This window comes from Zingiber officinale, chromosome 3A, assembly GCF_018446385.1.
Source record: "Zingiber officinale cultivar Zhangliang chromosome 3A, Zo_v1.1, whole genome shotgun sequence".
NCBI classification, from domain to species: Eukaryota; Viridiplantae; Streptophyta; class Magnoliopsida; order Zingiberales; family Zingiberaceae; genus Zingiber; species Zingiber officinale.
Genome location: NC_055990.1, coordinates 3,023,970 through 3,041,422, shown reverse-complemented (window position 1 = coordinate 3,041,422; position 17,453 = coordinate 3,023,970). Strand labels below are relative to the sequence as shown.

Below are 17,453 nucleotides of genomic sequence, written 5' to 3'. Positions count from 1 at the left end.
GATGGGTAGAGGAGCGTCAGCGTTAATTAGAAACTCGAGCAAACTTCCTCGAAATGTCGAATTAATAATGAACAAATTTAAAATACGATACATTTCTTTATAAGACTTTAATGAACATCTAATTAATTGAATAAATAAAATTACTTCATAATGAATCGTCAAAAAATATCATGTGTAATAAATTGTCATAATTGAGTAATTTTTCTTCTTTATAGCAAAAAAAATGTAAGATTATTGCCCATAGTACTCGGGACAAATTTTTTTAAAACAAAATAATATATAAATTTAAATATTTTAAATGAAAAAAGCTTTGTTTAGTTAATTGGCTTAATCAAATATTACATATTTTATAAAAAGAACCATTCTCTATAAGACTTATTATGGATGGTCCATGGATTCTCTGGAGATGGTAGGAGTGCAAATGAATAGAGCCGGTTCATAAACTTTTCGAATTAGTTCAAAAAAATATTTAAAAGTATTTAAAAATATCAAATTCAAATATATTTGATAATTTTTTTAAAGTGGATTTAAATTTATAATATTTTATTCGATTATTCACCAACCGTTCAGAATCGAACTCGAATCGAATTCTAATTATTTTTATACAATTTTAATTTAAATATAGTTCTGATAATTTAAAATTTGAATTTATAGTGAATAATTTAAATTTTGAATTATAATTTGAATATACTTGAAGCAAGTTTCAACAATTCGAATAGGGCTATAATCGAGTCGAGTCGAGCTCATAGAACCGAACTCGGATCAAATTCTAATTATTTTTATATAATTTTAATTTAAATATAGTTCCGATAATTTAAATTTTGAATTTATAGTGAATAATTTAAATTTTGAATTATAGTTTGAATATACTTGAAACAAGTTTCAACAATTCGAATAGGGCTATAATCGAGTCGAGTCTAGCTCATAGAACCGAACTCGAATCGAATTCTAATTATTTTTTTTATACAATTTTAATTTAAATATAGTTCCGATAATTTAAATTTTGAATTTATAGTGAATAATTTAAATTTTGAATTATAGTTTGAATATACTTGAAACAAGTTTCAACAATTCGAATAGGGTTGTAATCGAGTCGAGTCGAGTTCGAGAAAACTGTATAGGCTCGAGCTCAGCTCAAGCTTGATCGAACTTGTGAGTTTAAGCTCGAGCTCGAGTCGAGCTCGAGTCGACTCGAGCTTGACTTGGAAAAATAAATTAAAAATTACACCAAATGATATGCTCTAGCCACAAACTCCTCCTTAACTTATTCTTTATTTTAAAAGTAATAATTTTAATTATTAAAATATTAAATTAACCTGACTCGATAAGGCTCGACGAGCCCTCGAGCCAGTGTTAAATGAGCTCGAGCTCAGCTCGAATGTTAAACGAGCCGGCTCGAGCTCAATCAAATTCGAGCTCGAGTCAAGCTTTGACCAAGCTACTCGCGAGCGGCTCACGAACGGCTCGGCTCATTTATACCCTTAAATTTGAATCGAATTTGAATCGTTAAAATTATTTATATTTTTGAGTTTTGAATTGGGTTCAAACCCCTAGGGTGGTGCTCTTGGAATGGAACATTCAGCTGCCAAGAAAACTCCATACCAACCACCCATTTACTAAAGCCACAAGAATCTCAAGACGTTCGTAAATGAAACAAGGACTGCGCAGCCACTACAACATCGATGCTCTAACATTCTTTCTCGCATATCTACATTACAATTATGAACACACCGACAACATGACAAATTAATATACATTTAATTTTCAGAAACACCGTCGGCGGCAATGCTGGATCACATGTTGTAATGGTCATTATCATACTGAGCTGTGAAATCAAACGGGGTTCATGTTCTTTGCATGGGAAATTAAAGATCTGATCACTTTTGAAAAACAAGGGAATGCAGAACGTAGATAGATAGATCCACAAAGAGCCGTATGTATTCCACAATGTAATTTACATCGCTTATTTGATTTATAGCTTCAAAAAAGAATAAAAAAGAACATAGCGTCCACAGATAGAGTCACAATTAATGCAGGCAGAGGGAAGAGGTTTAATTAAGTTGCCCCCTCATCACATTTTCTGATCTGAGCGATAGATTCATATGTAAAGAACTCAATGAAGAATAGGAGCTTAAGGACTAATATTTGGAAGACAGGCAAACAATAATAACAACACGTATAGCTTCTTGAGCTTGGGATCGGTCGATTAGGTCGATTTCGCTGCGGCGCCGGGGTTGGAGACGCCGTCGAAATTTGGGGCGTAGGCGAAGGAATCGTACCTGAAGCCGTGGGGGTCGGTGGTGGGGAGGCTGTTGGAGCGGATCAGCTTCCGGATCTCGGATCGGACCCGGTGGAGGATGTGGCGCCAGCTGCCCCTGAACTGGAAGCCCAGCATCGCGGTCTCCTCCTCGTTCATCTCGATGTCCTGGGCGAACGCCGGCTTGCGCGACAGGATCCAGCCCCAGCACTGGCCCCACCAGCGGCGGACGCCGGCGAGGTCGCCGAAGGAGGGTGCGGACTGGGAGCGGCGGAAGGCGGCCCAGTCGGCGGCCCAGTCGGCGGAGAGGGGCTGGATCTTGACGGAGAAGGAGGAGATCCGCTTGCGGAGGCCGATGAGGTGAGCGTCCGGCTGCTGCTGCTGCGCGCTCTGCTGGTTGGGGCGGAAGGTGGGGAGGTCGTCCTTGTAGGGCATGGTAGGGAACAGCCGCTTCTTCTGGAGGTTCTCCAGCAGCGAGCCCATGGCGAGGAGGAGCAGCAGATCTGTGGCGGGAGCAAGACGATCTGCTGCCGCTCTTGCCCTCCTCTCTTGTTCTTGCCTCTTGGCCCCTGCTCCTGTTGTGGGGTGGCTTTTTAGTAGGCAGCTAATTGGACAGGCTGGTCGCGGTCGTGCATGGGCCCGAACCAAACCAAGCTTGTGCCAACTCAAGCTTGTGCCGAGTCGCGTAACAACTAGGTAGACAAGTCGTGGACAGACAAAGTTATTCGGCCAGTTAACGTAACAAGAAGCCATTGACATTTAACAAAGCATTTGTTTTATCTTCTGCCATATGTAACATGTTCTATAGCATTTGAAGAATAATTTATGCATTGGCGTCGGCCGGTTGTAGGAACAAGATGGGTGTCGGTTGTGATGTCCCACTCTGGACCTCGTTTTCATATCTAAATTGACAGGCTTTCTCCTTTTACTGCTGACTGTGGTGCCTAAGGAGCATGCGGTGGGATAGGTGACGGCTGATTATGGGTTTCCTGCTGCATAAGGAGAAGACAAGTCTCGCATCACTTGGATGGCAACCGAGTGAGAAGAGACAGGGAATTCATTTAACTCTTCGATAGATCATCCTACGGTGCGATAATTTAGCGCTGGAAAGTTGCATCAAAACAATAAGAGGTGGATGACGAATATTCCATTGTGTATAAGTTTTTAATTCAAGCCTGACGACTTTATTGTTAGTTTATATTGTATTACATGTATTAATATTGGGAAGAGACTTTATCTTATGTGTGAATGTGCAGGGTATAAATTTAAGGTCTAAATTGTATTGAATTAAGTTGATTTGTGTGTGAGCATGACTTACACATATTAAATGTTAGATCCGTAACTAATAAACACATTTTCAATCGGATGAGTTAATGGCAGTACATAACTTTTATTCGATCATTTGTATACTATAAATATCTAAATTCTTATATAAGAAGGTTGTGATAGCTAAAGTAGGGAGCCACTAGCAAAGAAATCTGGTTACCTCATTTCCCTATTCCTTTCTCTTAGTTGAGCACTTTGCTTGATGGATCTGGTTGGTAGTATTCAGGTACAAACTCAGTTCACAATGACCACAAATACTTGGTGATGTTTGCGATGTACTATTGTATATTAAGAAACAGACAACTCATAATAACCTCGAAGCACAATAGGAGAAATTACGTCAAATACATGCCTTAGCATCTTCTTTTCAAACTCAATAGGAGTTTTCGGCTCAGCTGACTCAAGAGTATTTGGACTCAACAAGAGTACTCAAACTTGACTGGAGCATTTGACCTTGGCACTCGATGACTCGACACTCGATGACTTGGCCTCAACACTGAGTTAGCACTTGCCCTTGACACTCAGTTGACTCCGTACTTTGCTGACTAGACACTCAGACTCAGACAACCCAGTTTGGATTTGGACAACTGAGTTCGGCCTCAAATAGATTAGCTCGGTCTCAAGCCAGCTCAACTTGGCTTAGTCTTATTCTTTCTTTCTGTCTGAGATTATCCGTTTAGATCGTCTCAATCTATTTGAAATTGAACTTTGAATTTATGTCAATTCAGTATCTCCCTGTAATTTCGACCAGCAATCTTCGTGGAAGATTATCTAACATTTAGTAGACGACGGAATGAGTTATGAGAAAATCTTTTCCTAGCCGTTATCTTCCCACCTTTGTTGTTTTTTAGTGGGGGAGTTAGAGTATCTCCAACCGGTGCCCTTTTACACCATTTTGGTGTAAAAAGGGCACCATATCCTCTCCAATGGTGACCCCAAAAATTACACCAAAATGGTGTAAGTAAACAGTGCAGCACCATCTTGGTGCCGCACTGTTCACTTGCACCATTTTGGTGCAAGTAGAGATTTTTTTAATATAAAATATCATAATAGACAAGTTATATTTAAAATATTTTTAAATATTATAAATTAATATGATTTAATTTAATTGAATTTATTATATAAATTTTATATATTATAAATTTCAATTAAATATATATTATAAATTTTAATATTGGTTATGTTGCTAAGATTATAAATATATTAAAATTTATAATATTGGTAATTTCATAACAAACACACAATTAAATATTTAAATTTCAAAATACATAACAATTAATTTTAATTTTCTTGTAACTAAAAACATGATGTCATAAAAATTAATAGTAATTATTATCGTAATAAAAATATTTAACAAATTAATATGTATGTTGAATAATAAATTATAAGATGAAAAAATAAAATATTCTAAAGAATATTCCTTTTAGTGTAGGAAATGGTGTCTCATGGTTGGAGTTGGAAAAAATTTTGGTGCTCAAATGACACCAAATTGGTGTTGAAAGTGCACCAAAATAGAGTTTGTGGTTGGAGATGGTCTTAGGCATGGGAGAGCAAGAATTCATCCCACCATTATAAAACTCTATAAAATTTTATTATATATTAAGTGAGATAAAAAGGAGATAACGTGCTTGCCTCGACTTAAAAGAACACAAAGGGGCAATCCATTCAATTGATTTTATTTTAAAGACATCATATATCGTAGATATTAGATTACCTTTTTAAAAGATCTCAATATCATTGTTACCGTTGAATTAAGGGAAATTATTCTTACTAGCTAGCACAAACAATACAACTATTACGTTCCAGCACAAACATAACAACTATTCAATCCACAATGCAGCAACATTTACCAAAGGTAGTGAGGCTAATATTCTAAAACCTGAAATCATAAGAAATACGAATAGATCCTTCGCTTCTCAATTCAAGTTCTCAGTCGATCTTCATATATCTGCGGCGAGTTTCTGCTTTTTCCATATGTATGCCGCTTCGAGTAGTGAGTCATAATTCAAAGGCTTCCTCCTCACCTGCTCCTCCTCCTCCTCATCATCATCAGACTTTAATTTCCTTTTTCTGACAATTATAGCATCTTCCATAGCAGCCGTGTCTCCATACTGCTTCTCGAAAGCATCGTACTCGTGGTACAAATCTTTGGCCCTCCCCTTGGGGACGTGGTCCAGGGCGTATCGGTATATGCAACGCGCTCGTTCCGTCTCCTTGCACCACATCTCGAAGCCTGCAAAGGCAACGAACAGCTGCTCTGCTTCCACGTCGTCTTCGGAAAGATTAAGATCGATGGCTCGCTCATACACCGCACGGGCACGAGCAATTTCGCGGCGCTTGGCCTCGAACTTGGCGTACTTGATGAAATAGGAAGGACGAGGGTGGCAAACAACCAACCGTTCGTAGATAGCACGTGCACGATCGACCTCGTCGTACCGAAGCTCAAACTTGATGTAGGAAAGCCAGCCCTGAGTGTCGGGCTTCCAGTCCATCCAGCGTTCGAATATCTGGCGTGCGGCTGCAACATCGCCGAGAATCTCTACCATGTGTATGTACTTGTACCAAAGTTGGTCGACGCGGGGGAGGAGGGCGACGGCGCGGTCCCAGACATTCCGCGCGTGATTAATAAAGCGGTGACGCATCTCCATTTCGGCATATTTGAGCCATAAGGTAGGGTTGCGATAGTCGACGTCGAGGAGGCGCTCCCAGATGGATCGAGCGCGAGCCAAGTCCCCCTGGGACTCCTCCCAGGAGGCATACTTAACCCAGGTGCCGGTGTTCCGGCGAGCGCGCCGGATGACATCTTCGAATTCTTTTCTCTTGCGGAGCCGGTAATCCGCTAGTTCGTCGGAGTCGGTGATTTTCTGCTTCGGCGGCCGGTGATTTTCTTGCCTCTGGCGGGCCTCGCGCAGGATCTGCTCGGCGGTAATCTGGATGGGTGCTGCCGTCTTGTTCTTCACGCGGGTAGAGCGCGGAAGCTTGACCTCGGTGTCGCGTCTCGTGAGGAGGCCTAGGGTTAGGAGCGGATGGGAAGCCGGCGACATCTCTGCCAAGAATGGGAAGCGGGAACCCTAGTGAAACAGGGAATGAGATAACATGTAGTGCGGTGTTAATATAGGCATATATATATCTAACAGAAAAGAGAACATTCGAAAATTTCATTTTAATTTCTTTTTTACATTCTAAAACTTCCTTTTTTACCTTTAAAAAAATCATTTTAATTTCATTTTTTTATTTATTTCCTTTTTTACATTCTAAAATTTCCTTTTTTACATTCTAATAGAAAATCATTTTAATTTCCTTGAGAAGTGAGTTTGGTGCACACTCTATGGCCTAGATTGAAGGAGTTAGGTAATATGAGAACCATGAAAGATTATTAGATCGAGTATGACCTTGGAATATTTGCTTTTAGGTAAAAATCATTTATAAATGAAATTGTTTTCCGATGTAGTAGCCTATGAAATGGGTTGTCGATTGTAAAATCTTCAACAAGGAAATTATTCATCTTAATTCATATTCTGCCGACCACTTAGATTTACTATAATTTATGCTGAATAAATGTGTGACAGACTGGAACATGTTGATCAACTTGATTCAATTTAAGTGTTGATGAATAAAATATTTTTTTATTTAAATAATAATCTATTGTACTGATTAATTAATTAGAGACTGGACTAGTGTATTTTCTATTTTGTTGTCGAACCTCTAATATAAAAATTCTTGTAGAGCTTTTAGCACTTGACATTTATTGAACAATATCTAATTCTTTTGCATCAAGTGCTCAATGAACTCTAAGGATTTAAATTAACGTTGGGACGAATGTATTCATTTTTTATCATCATCTAAGGATTTAAATTAAGGTTAAAAGCTTTAACTCGAGCTCCCAGTAATCTACTCGAAGTTTTCTTTTGTTATTTTTGAGTGTGCATTGACTTGCCCCGTGGCCCCTTATCAAGAGGTGGTTGTAGCAAAATTTTAAGAGTGCCCGTCGGGTGGATTATGATCATAGAGTAAGAGTGGGGTATTTGAAGCACAACATTAATGTGTTTTAGATTTACCTTTTTTTTGTTGCACTTATACTTGGCACTAAGGTCATCTTCTTTGTATTTTGGGTGAGGTTGAGTTGAATTTAGAGCGACGTCTGTTACTAGGTTTCCATCTCTAAATCCTAACACCTTCTTCCATGCTCAAATAAGTGGCATTGAGCTTGGTAGGCTAAGATCAATGTGTTTCGAAGAATGACAACTTACTTGTCATTAGGTTATGCTGACGGTACAATTTTGGTTGGAATATAACTGCATTGCAAGGAGGGACCATGGACAAAAGGGAAGTTGATTCTACATGTAAGGAAGGCATTCAAGGATTTGAACTTCTCATTCATTAAAGGAGAGGAAGGGTGATGGCCAAACATGTAAAGGTTTGAATTTGCTTAACAACATTGTTGGAATGAGTTCAACTTCATCTATTGAATTTTGAAATATTTGCTCTTAAAAATGATGTGAGAAGAGGAAGCTTTAGGAGTTGTTGAGGTTGATTTGCATTGTTTTTTATGGAAATGATATCGAAACCCCTCTTTAATATAGTATTCTACATCCTCGTACGTGAGCGAAAGCTCTACACTGTCAACATTTGCAAATGAGGGAAATAAAAAGATCTTCGGTTGTCTATTAGAAATGGAGGATCACTAATTACTTTTAATAAAATTAAAATAAATAAATACCACGGTAAAGATAAAAATGAAACGACTGTAAAGTGAAATGAAAATAGCAAGAAAGAAAAAGAATACAAAAGCCACTATTGAGTTCCATGTTCCCTAGCACAAATATAACAACTAGTTAGTTCGCAAGGCAGCCACATTTACCTTGGGACAGTGAGGCTTAGCACATGGTATAGAGAATACTGTCATATTTATACATAGTTCTTCCTATAGGATGATACATAGCAGAATGGCATCATAATCAGGTCCTTCCTACAGGAATGATAATATTCAATTTTCATCTGCAGCGATTTTCTGCTTTTTCCATTTGTATTAGGCTCTAAAGCTAATTCGTCCGGGAAGATGTAATCAATGCACCCCTCAAACCTGTATCAGAATCATCACCTTTTGTTATTTCAATTTCACACACCACAGTCAAAAAACAAATGCAAAAGATGAGAGGATGTGCATAAGCAGTGGGAGTTCCATCTTTTGATGAAATAGATCTCTTCCTTTTCACCTTCCTTGGCAGTTTACTCTGTACTATGCTAATGTCCCCGAGACTACCAAAACTGCTCTCCAAGTTCAACCACTCCTCCAAAAGCATTGCTCTTTCCTCCTTTAACTATGGCACATTCATTCTGAAGTAGTTAAATGCCCTCTCGAAAACCACTTAGCAAATTCATGTTATTTTCAGAATACCTAATTTCCACATCGAGGCTTCTACTATAATTTAAACATTTCTTTTTTACTCTAACAATTCACAATTTGGCACATATATTCTGCCAAGTGTATCTTACAATTTGTCTAGTTGTTTCATTTTGCATGAAATGACATATTGTGCTTTATAATTGACTAGTATAAGTAGTTAATCTAGAGCCATTGCATGAGCAGTATTTTGATTGAAGTTACATCTATCACCTTTGTTTTCTTAGATCCAAATTTCCTCATATAATCCTGCAAATGTTCCTTCTTACTTGGGAGGAAGCAAACAAGCATTCCCCTCACGATATGAAACAGAAAAGAGCACATGCAGTTTGTGTGGGATGGGGAAGCTTTTTTTTATGTTCCACCTAGATATTGCTCCTCATGTGATGAGGAAATCAATCCTAAAGGAATTTACTATGTCATGAGCAGTTCGAGTAGTACAAAGCATGAGTGCAGTGAAAAGATCTCTTCCTGTGCCAAGTGCTTTGCTGCCTCCTGTGGGAGAATCAAAGTTGTGAAGGAGACTATTCAAAAGACTAATTAGGAGAGGAAGTTAAATTATGCTAAAACAGATGCTCAATCTGAGTCAGTAAGGATCTTTCCTTTTTAATAGTTTACAACTTTTCCCTTTTTTTATTGATCAAAACTAGTTTTCCTTTTTTTTATACCAATTCACTAATGCTTAATTCATTAATGCATCCTCACAGTGGGTCCAATCGAGTAAGTGCATAGATCAGCAGCATCAGATTTGTGCTCTTTTCAGTGGAAAAAGGAAGGAAAACATTTGCCCAAACTATTACCTATGGGAATTGGAAAGTGGGCAACATGAACCACCTCTGACTGCTGTTGTTCTTGGAGCGACTGACTTACCAACTGCTTTAAGTGATCATATAGAGCAATGGCTATTTTGGAGTGATTTTTCTGTAAGTTATTCTTAACTCCACTGAGGAAATTGGTTGATCAATGCATGGTTTAACATGCACAGAAGTTTTAAAATATATTTATGTATCTTTTTATTGTCATACAATTCAAATAGACAATTTCGTGCATGTTATCTTATATATTTTAGTGAGCAAGTTAAGATAAATTCACATTTGGACCTGTCTTTTCTTTACTGAGCCAGGATAAGAGCCTCTATGTAAGAATGTGTTGTCATAAGGACACTCTAATTTGTTGTATTCATTATGTATAACTATTGATCCATCGTCAGAGTTTTAGTGCAATGCCCACGTTGCTATTTTGAAGCACCATTTTCAATTCACCAAGGGTCTGTCATAAGGACACTTTTATCTATCGGTCACATTAGTCAATTTATATTAGGTCATTTAACCACTTATATTTCTTTCAGAATTTATTTTTTTCTTATCTTCATTATCGGGAAAACTTACACTTTGATGAAACAAACTAAAATTTGAAAAGGTCTAACTATCAACAAGCACAGAGTGCCAAAACACACTAGTAAGAATTTTGCTAAGAAGGTACTTATGCTCTTATCTAATTACTCGGAAAGAACAAAAAAAGCAAACAAAGGAATTAACTTTAGAAAAGAGAAAGATAATAATGAACAGAATGCAATTACATATCATATTGTTTACTTAGAAAAAGTTTTTAAAAAAAATCCTACCACCATTTACTTGGGAATGGAGGTAAGGTAGAAGAATGGAATGAAATGTATTAGAAGCCATTCACATAGGTACTTATCATAAAAATCATAAACATAGATACCACTATCTAAATAACTAATTCCATCTAAAACATTGGTGTAAGACTAGTTATGCCTTAGATTAGGCTATATTTTATTTTTCTTCACTGCACTCCCTCAAGCTAGAGTATGAATACTATCTATATCCAACTTCTTGCATAATCTAGAAACACTTTATATATATAATCATCCATTTAAAATATAAGCTCATTATTTTAATTTTACATGAACAATTACTTTGTATGTGTTAATAAATTATATAGTTTATATTATGTCTGCTATATATACTAGTAACAATATGGAGCTTGACTAGATTAATTTTCAGATATTTTTATTAATACGAATAAAATTATAATATGATAAAAAAATGTGTTTCTTGGTGATGTGAAATTTATTCATGTGATAGATTTTTATCATCTAAATTTATAGTTCAAAATTAAAAAAAAAAACAATAAATTTGAGGTTTAACTAGTGGATCTAGATCGGTATGGCTAATGAACTCAGCTGAGTATAAGTCCACATGTGGTTCGACCAATTGATCCAATGATTCGACTAAAGCTGAGCCAGTTCTATCTTTATAACTATGATCTAAGGTTAAATTCTCCCTAAGCCACATGCATGGGTGAACAAGGATACCTAAAGACGTAAACAATTTGACTGACTTTTTGGAACAGCTAACAACTCAAATAACTCAATCATATGTAACTTGCTAAATTTTATTCTAATTGCAAAGTAGGTAGCAAAATTCACTTCTGCGAACCGGCATCCTCAAAAGAAAGCATTTCTTAAGACGCAAAACATGTACATAAATGATCAGCTCATCTATGTACAAAATCAAAAAATTAAAGTTCCACTGTATATCAAAAAGAAAGGAAGAGAAAAACAAATATCGTGATCGTCAGACATGGAGTGAGCAAACTTACGGAGATCAATGGGCCTTGCTCCTCTGCGTGCCAACCTGCGGTTGCTTTTCGGTGGCTAATCTGTAGATCCAATAGACCTAAAGGAACATGGGAAAGAAACAATCTCAGGAAAAGATCGAAAGAGAGTGACAGAAGATAAGAGAAGGAAACGGAGGGCATACCAAAGCCAAGACATGGGAGGTGATGAGGAGAACGACAAGAGCAGGGAGGATCAAATCGAGGAACCACGGCCGCGGGATCGGCTGCTGATGGCTCGGCATGGAAAGGAGAAACCGATAGAAATAATAGAACAGAGAGTGAGGAGGGGGAGGGGAAACAAGGGCTCGTTTATGGTCATGCTCACCGCCGTACCCCTCTGATAGTAAAATAAATTTTAAATAATTTTTTTTGGTAAAAAAAATACTTTTAGCAAATTAATAATAAAAAAAAAAGAATAGTAGAATTTACGGAACCACCTCAAGAAAGTGACAAAAAAATACTTTAAAAAAAAGTTGGACTAAAAAAGAATAGTAGAATTTACGGAACCACCTCAAGAAAGTGACAAAAAAATGAAAGTCCAAGTAAAGTCGGCCGTAAATGAATTAAAGATTTAACTGTGAAGAACATCCGTATCAATTATTTTATTCAAAAAATTTATAAATTTTAGATAGATTAATTAAAAATTTTCTATATCAATTATATTCCTTAAATTTAGATTTGATAAATAATGATTCTCTAAATTTAGAGAATAAATCTATATCCTAAAAATAAAATAATATTTCTTTCTAATCTTTCTTCTTCCCATCAATATAATCTCTCTCCTTTCACTGATTTCATAAATATAATAATAAAAAATAGAAAAAAAGAGAATAAAATAATAAAAAATTAAGGATGATAGAAATTTTATGGTATTTGATGTAATGTGTAGTGAAAAATGATTATCTAAATTTAATAAAGTTGATCATTTATCCTAAATTTTAGATATAGTAATAAAGAAATTGATATAGATGTTCTAAGAATTTATTTATTATTTAATATATAGCACACCTTGTACCCATTCAATTTTTTTTATTTTTAAAAAAATATACTTAACACTATAACTTAACCTTTAAATCTTAAAAATAAAAACTTATTAACATAACTATAATTTTTTTAAAAAAAATATGACTATAAATGTCACGATTAGCCATAATTATTGTAAAAGTTACGATAAAGTTGCTATAACTTGTTTATGAAAAATTTAGGATTTTCTATCGTATAGAAGCTATCTAGTAGCTATTATAATATATATAAGTTAGCTAATAGGTACTACAATATGTTTAGATTGTATTTAGGATTTAAAATCTAAATACTATTGTGTCAAAATATTATTTATCAACGTGATGAAAATTATTTAAGGTTCATTAAAATCACTTTAGAATGGTTGTGGAAGATATCATGTAGCTACTACAACTCTAAACTTATTGTGACAACTATTGGGTAACTCCTATAAATGGTAACAGTTATTTGATAACTTCTACGCGATGTAAATTGTAAATCCTAAATTTTAAATTTACCCTAAATATATTGTGACAACTACTAAATAGCTTTTACATATTGTAATTGATCATATATGGAAACTGAGTCATCAGACGAACTATCGGGTGAGGTGAATGGAATGTTAATCGAATCATTATGACCTAGAGGGAGGGTATGCTGAGATGACTTCTATGTTGAACAAATCGTCAGAAGTCCTCTGGTCAACGCTACCTGCAGCCAACAACCAGGTTACCCCGGTCTCTGGTACCTCGATACTCAAGGCAGATCCAATGAATATATAAAAAACAGACTAATAGTAAAATGATGAAATAAATGTAGAGTGGGTACTGTTAGGGTCGATTTGTAGCTAGAGGGAGGATGAATAGCTCATCGCGCTTCGTGGACTTGCTTCATGATGATGATGCGTAGCGGAATACTCTTGAAGCAAGCTCCAATGCTAACAATATGAATTTATTTGGTATCCACCTTGAGAAGAGATGACTAGTCCAAGGATCTGACCCTCACTCACTCATCCACTATGAAAACACTCATTTATGATAACTACCGAAGGCAGAGAAGCCTTATACAAACTTACACACATAGATATACAAGAGGAACAAAAAACAAGCTAATACAATATCAAATCTTACAAGATATGCAAAACCCTAGCTTGCTTCTCTTTCTTGTATGAAACGTCTCTTGACTTTGGAAGTGCAACAACACTTTTCTCCAAGAAAGTTTCAAGAACTGGCGTGAACCTGTGAGAACGATCGTAAGAAGTAGAGAGGAAGAGATGTTGAATCGCTATAAAGAAGACGGCATTAAACTCGACGCTTCTTTTGCAATGGTCACATCTCAATCAATTGACTAATCGATTGGGGAGGTTTGAACTGATCAATCTATCGATTCAGATCACCTCTGTGCTCTACCGGAAAAGGCTTCAATCGATCGCCTGACCGATTCAACCTTCATCGCGTCGCGCGTAATTTCCAGTTGCCAATTGATCGGCCTCGATTGGCGGTGCCCAATCGATCGGCTGATCGATTGAGGAAGCTTCTGTGCCCGTGATTCAGGCTCTTAATCGATCGGTTGATCGATTGAACTAGCCTTCACTCGCGGCACACCTTCAATTGATCGGCTGATCGATTGAATCACAGTTCAATTGATCGATTGATCGATTAACTTCCCTTTGACTTGCTTGAACCAAGTCTAAGGTCCCCTAATCCAACATCTGATCAACCGTGACCTGTTGGAACTCCTCATGTCTAGCATCAGGTCAACCTTAACATGCCGGGACTTCTTCGCCAAGTGCCCGGTCAAACCTTTAACCCACTTGGACTTTTCTCCTCGTGCCAAGTGTTCGATCAACCTTGACCCACTTGGACTTATCATCTTGTGCCAAGTGTTCGGTCCTCCATAACCCACTTGGACTTCCACCAAATATCCGGTCACCCTTGACCCATCTGGATTTCCTTATGCCAAGTATCCGGTTAATCCTTTGACCTACTTGGGATTCCCAACACCAGGTGTCCAGTCAACCTTGACCCACCTAGATCTTCACGTGTCTGGCTTCACTGACCAGGTCTTTCCATTTGCCTGGCTTCACTCACCAAGACTTTCCATCTGCCTGACTTCACTCACTAGTACTTTCACTTAGCTTCACTCACTAGGATTTTCATCTGTCTGGCTTCACTCACCAGGACTTTCCATTTGCCTGGATTCACTCACCAGGACTTTCACCTACCTTCACTCATTAGGATTTTTCCATTGCCCGGCTTCACTCACATGGACTTTCACCTGCCTAGTTTCACTCACTAGGTCTTTCACCTGGCTTCATATACCAGGATTTTCCAACTGCCTAGCTTCACTCACTAGGCCTTTCACTTGGCTTCACTCACCAGAATTTTCAACTGTATGGTTTTACTCACTAGGACTTCTCCTTATCTAACTTCCAGCTAGGACTTTCCCAGTCAAGTATCCGGTCAACCCTTTGACATACTTGATGTAATGACCCGCCTTCTACTAACTAGGCTGTAAGGTCGATCATCACATTATGTTGTGCTAACTAATCCATGACCATCATTAAATCTAGATGCGGAAGCTGTACTAATCAAAATCTTGCTAAACTATTATCATCTCTTTATTCTATATGTGCTAAGGGGTGTCATCTAAAGCATACCTAGCATATACTACGTCCCCTATGGTCACGGAACTGAAATAAATATTTTCCAGCTGTTATCAGACCTCCCAATCGATCCACAGATCGATTGGAATAGTCGGATCGATCCAGTGATCGATTCAGCCGGCTACTGTATGCGGGACATAGGTTGGATCGATCCAGTGATCGATCCAGCACGCTACTGTGCCCGGGACGATATTCTGGATCGATCAGCTGATCGATCCAGACTGGCCAATCAATCCAGTGATCGATCCCAGAGTCTTCTGTTCGCGACAGAAATTGCTGGATCGATCGACTGATCGATCCAGAAGCCTACTGTTCGCGGAACAATTGGCCCAATCGATCAGCTGATCGATTGGGAACCCTCGAATCGATCAGCTGATCGATTCGAGTTTCTGATTTCGACCAAAGGTCTGATTTCAGCACTTGTTCGTGCCAAAATCACCTATAACAATTCTAAACCAAATACAAAACATTCTAACATCACAAAATGGTGTTCTAAACATGACAGGATGCATGGTTAACTAATTCATAACATTTAAGATACTGAAGTGCAAAATATCGAAAAGCTAAAAGTTCTAATGCTTAAAACAAGCTTGCTGAAGTTCCCTAGATCCTTATTCCAAGTTCCATCCACACACATCTTCGTAGCATTTCCCTTCAGCCTCCGCTAGTCCATCTTTCCTTTACCTTTATCTGCAGTATAAGGAAAAGAAAGTATCTGTAAGCTTTCGCTTAGTAAGAAACCATCTATCTCACTAAAACATGCAATCGATGCAAATCATGCTTTGAAAACATGCTATTTAAAACATGTACTGATTGAACTAAAACATGGCATGCTATCATACAATACATAGCAATCAAAAGCTAGTCATGGCATACTATCATCTAAAGCATGTGTAACATGAACTGAACATAGAGCTATCATACATAATCATAAAAGTGAGCTGAGCTGAAGCATGAACTGAGTTAAACTAAACTAATACTAAAGCTGTACTGAATTCACCTAGCTATTTGGTGAGAGTCTGAAAACTATATACATATAATAGGTGAAAATACATAATCATGCTGCTGTTTGGGCCCGACAACTGTACGTGCTATGCGCGCATCCCTAACTAAACCCGGGTTTGCAAGTCTCGAATTTAGTAGGGTTTACTAGGTTATCTGAACCTAGGGACGACTGTGGGAGCCCAACCCAAAGGATATCTAATCCAGTACAGTGCCACTGAAAAGTAAAATACTGAACATAAGCTAATAAATTCTTGTCTTGCTTTTACTAGGTTGTCTAAACCCAGAACTAGGTTATCTAAACCTAGAGGCGACTGTGGGAGCCCACCCATTGGACATCTAGTCCTGTAAAAGCTGGAGCAAGACTAAATAAGCTATAAAATGCTTCTATTGCATTTATCTAAGTTACTAAAATGTCTAAATTGTATTTTTCTGTGCTAAACATTTAATCAGACACTTGGTATGCGCTAGTTCGCATCCTTTGTGTCGATAGTCTACATATTACTAAACTAAGACATGGAATTCACACGAAAGCTACTTATACTGCAGGTGAGGGGTTTCTTACCTCCTGTTCGGATTTTCTTACGATTCTAATCGCTAGATTTTCGGAGGAGACGATCCTTTCGACGATCTTCTCGTGTCTATGTGTTCCTCTCGCGGAGGGGAGCGTCCACGTGTCGAAGTCGTCGTCGGAATTTGCCCTTGGAACCCTTGGGACGGAACCCTTGCTTGTTCTTGTGGTTGGCGCCGAGAGAAGGAGAGGAGAAGGGAGGGTTGCGGCGTGGCTAGGGTGAGGAAAAGAGAAGTTGCTGATTAAAATCCTATCTCCCCATTTATTAATTCCTATTTATATTAAGGGATTAATTCCCCCTACTCTAATTTAAATAAAATTGTTTCCCTTTCCTTTTAGCACGACCCTGCTGGGTTCATCTGGTTACTAAAGCTATCTATAAGTCGTAGGACCCAATAGGTCTCGGGTTCAATTCCCGCGTAGGCTATTTTCGTTCTCTATTTATTTTTGCTACTTCCGCTATTCTAAAAATTCCATAAAAATATCCTAAAATTCCAGAAAAATCATAGAATATTTCTAAAATAGTTTTGAGAATTTTTGGGCGTTACACTTGACTCTTCTTTGTTGGTGCAATATCCCTCAAGTC

General features: G+C 37.5%; 2 protein-coding genes across 4 annotated transcripts; both read right to left on the bottom strand.

Moving 5' to 3' along the window:
* Nucleotides 1–1,918: 1,918 nt before the first annotated feature.
* LOC122053511 lies at nucleotides 1,919–3,025 on the bottom strand. The gene has a single exon (XM_042615567.1). It carries the CDS (start codon nucleotides 3,014–3,016, stop codon nucleotides 2,207–2,209), a length of 810 nt encoding a protein of 269 aa, XP_042471501.1. The 5' UTR covers nucleotides 3,017–3,025; the 3' UTR covers nucleotides 1,919–2,206.
* Nucleotides 3,026–5,334: 2,309 nt separating this feature from the next.
* Nucleotides 5,335–11,957, bottom strand: LOC122051039 (crooked neck-like protein 1). 3 transcript variants are annotated; one of them, XM_042611951.1, is made up of 3 exons: nucleotides 11,774–11,957; nucleotides 11,613–11,689; nucleotides 5,335–6,654 (listed from the first exon to the last, which is right to left on the bottom strand). In XM_042611951.1, exon 3 carries the CDS (start codon nucleotides 6,625–6,627, stop codon nucleotides 5,524–5,526), a length of 1,104 nt encoding a protein of 367 aa, XP_042467885.1. In that variant the 5' UTR covers nucleotides 6,628–6,654; nucleotides 11,613–11,689; nucleotides 11,774–11,957; the 3' UTR covers nucleotides 5,335–5,523. The 3 variants fall into 3 exon arrangements, 2 of the variants coding, with proteins under 2 accessions (XP_042467885.1, XP_042467886.1); XM_042611952.1 differs by having other exon boundaries at nucleotides 5,335–6,629; XR_006131303.1 differs by lacking the exon at nucleotides 5,335–6,654 and adding an exon at nucleotides 8,327–8,666 and having other exon boundaries at nucleotides 11,774–11,943.
* Nucleotides 11,958–17,453: the final 5,496 nt, after the last annotated feature.

Bases quoted from the DNA above. Each gene is read 5' to 3' on its own strand.
- LOC122053511 (XM_042615567.1), bottom strand. From the start codon at position 3,016: ATGTCAATGGCTTCTTGTTACGTTAACTGGCCGAATAACTTTGTCTGT.
- LOC122051039 (XM_042611951.1), bottom strand. From the start codon at position 6,627: ATGTCGCCGGCTTCCCATCCGCTCCTAACCCTAGGCCTCCTCACGAGA.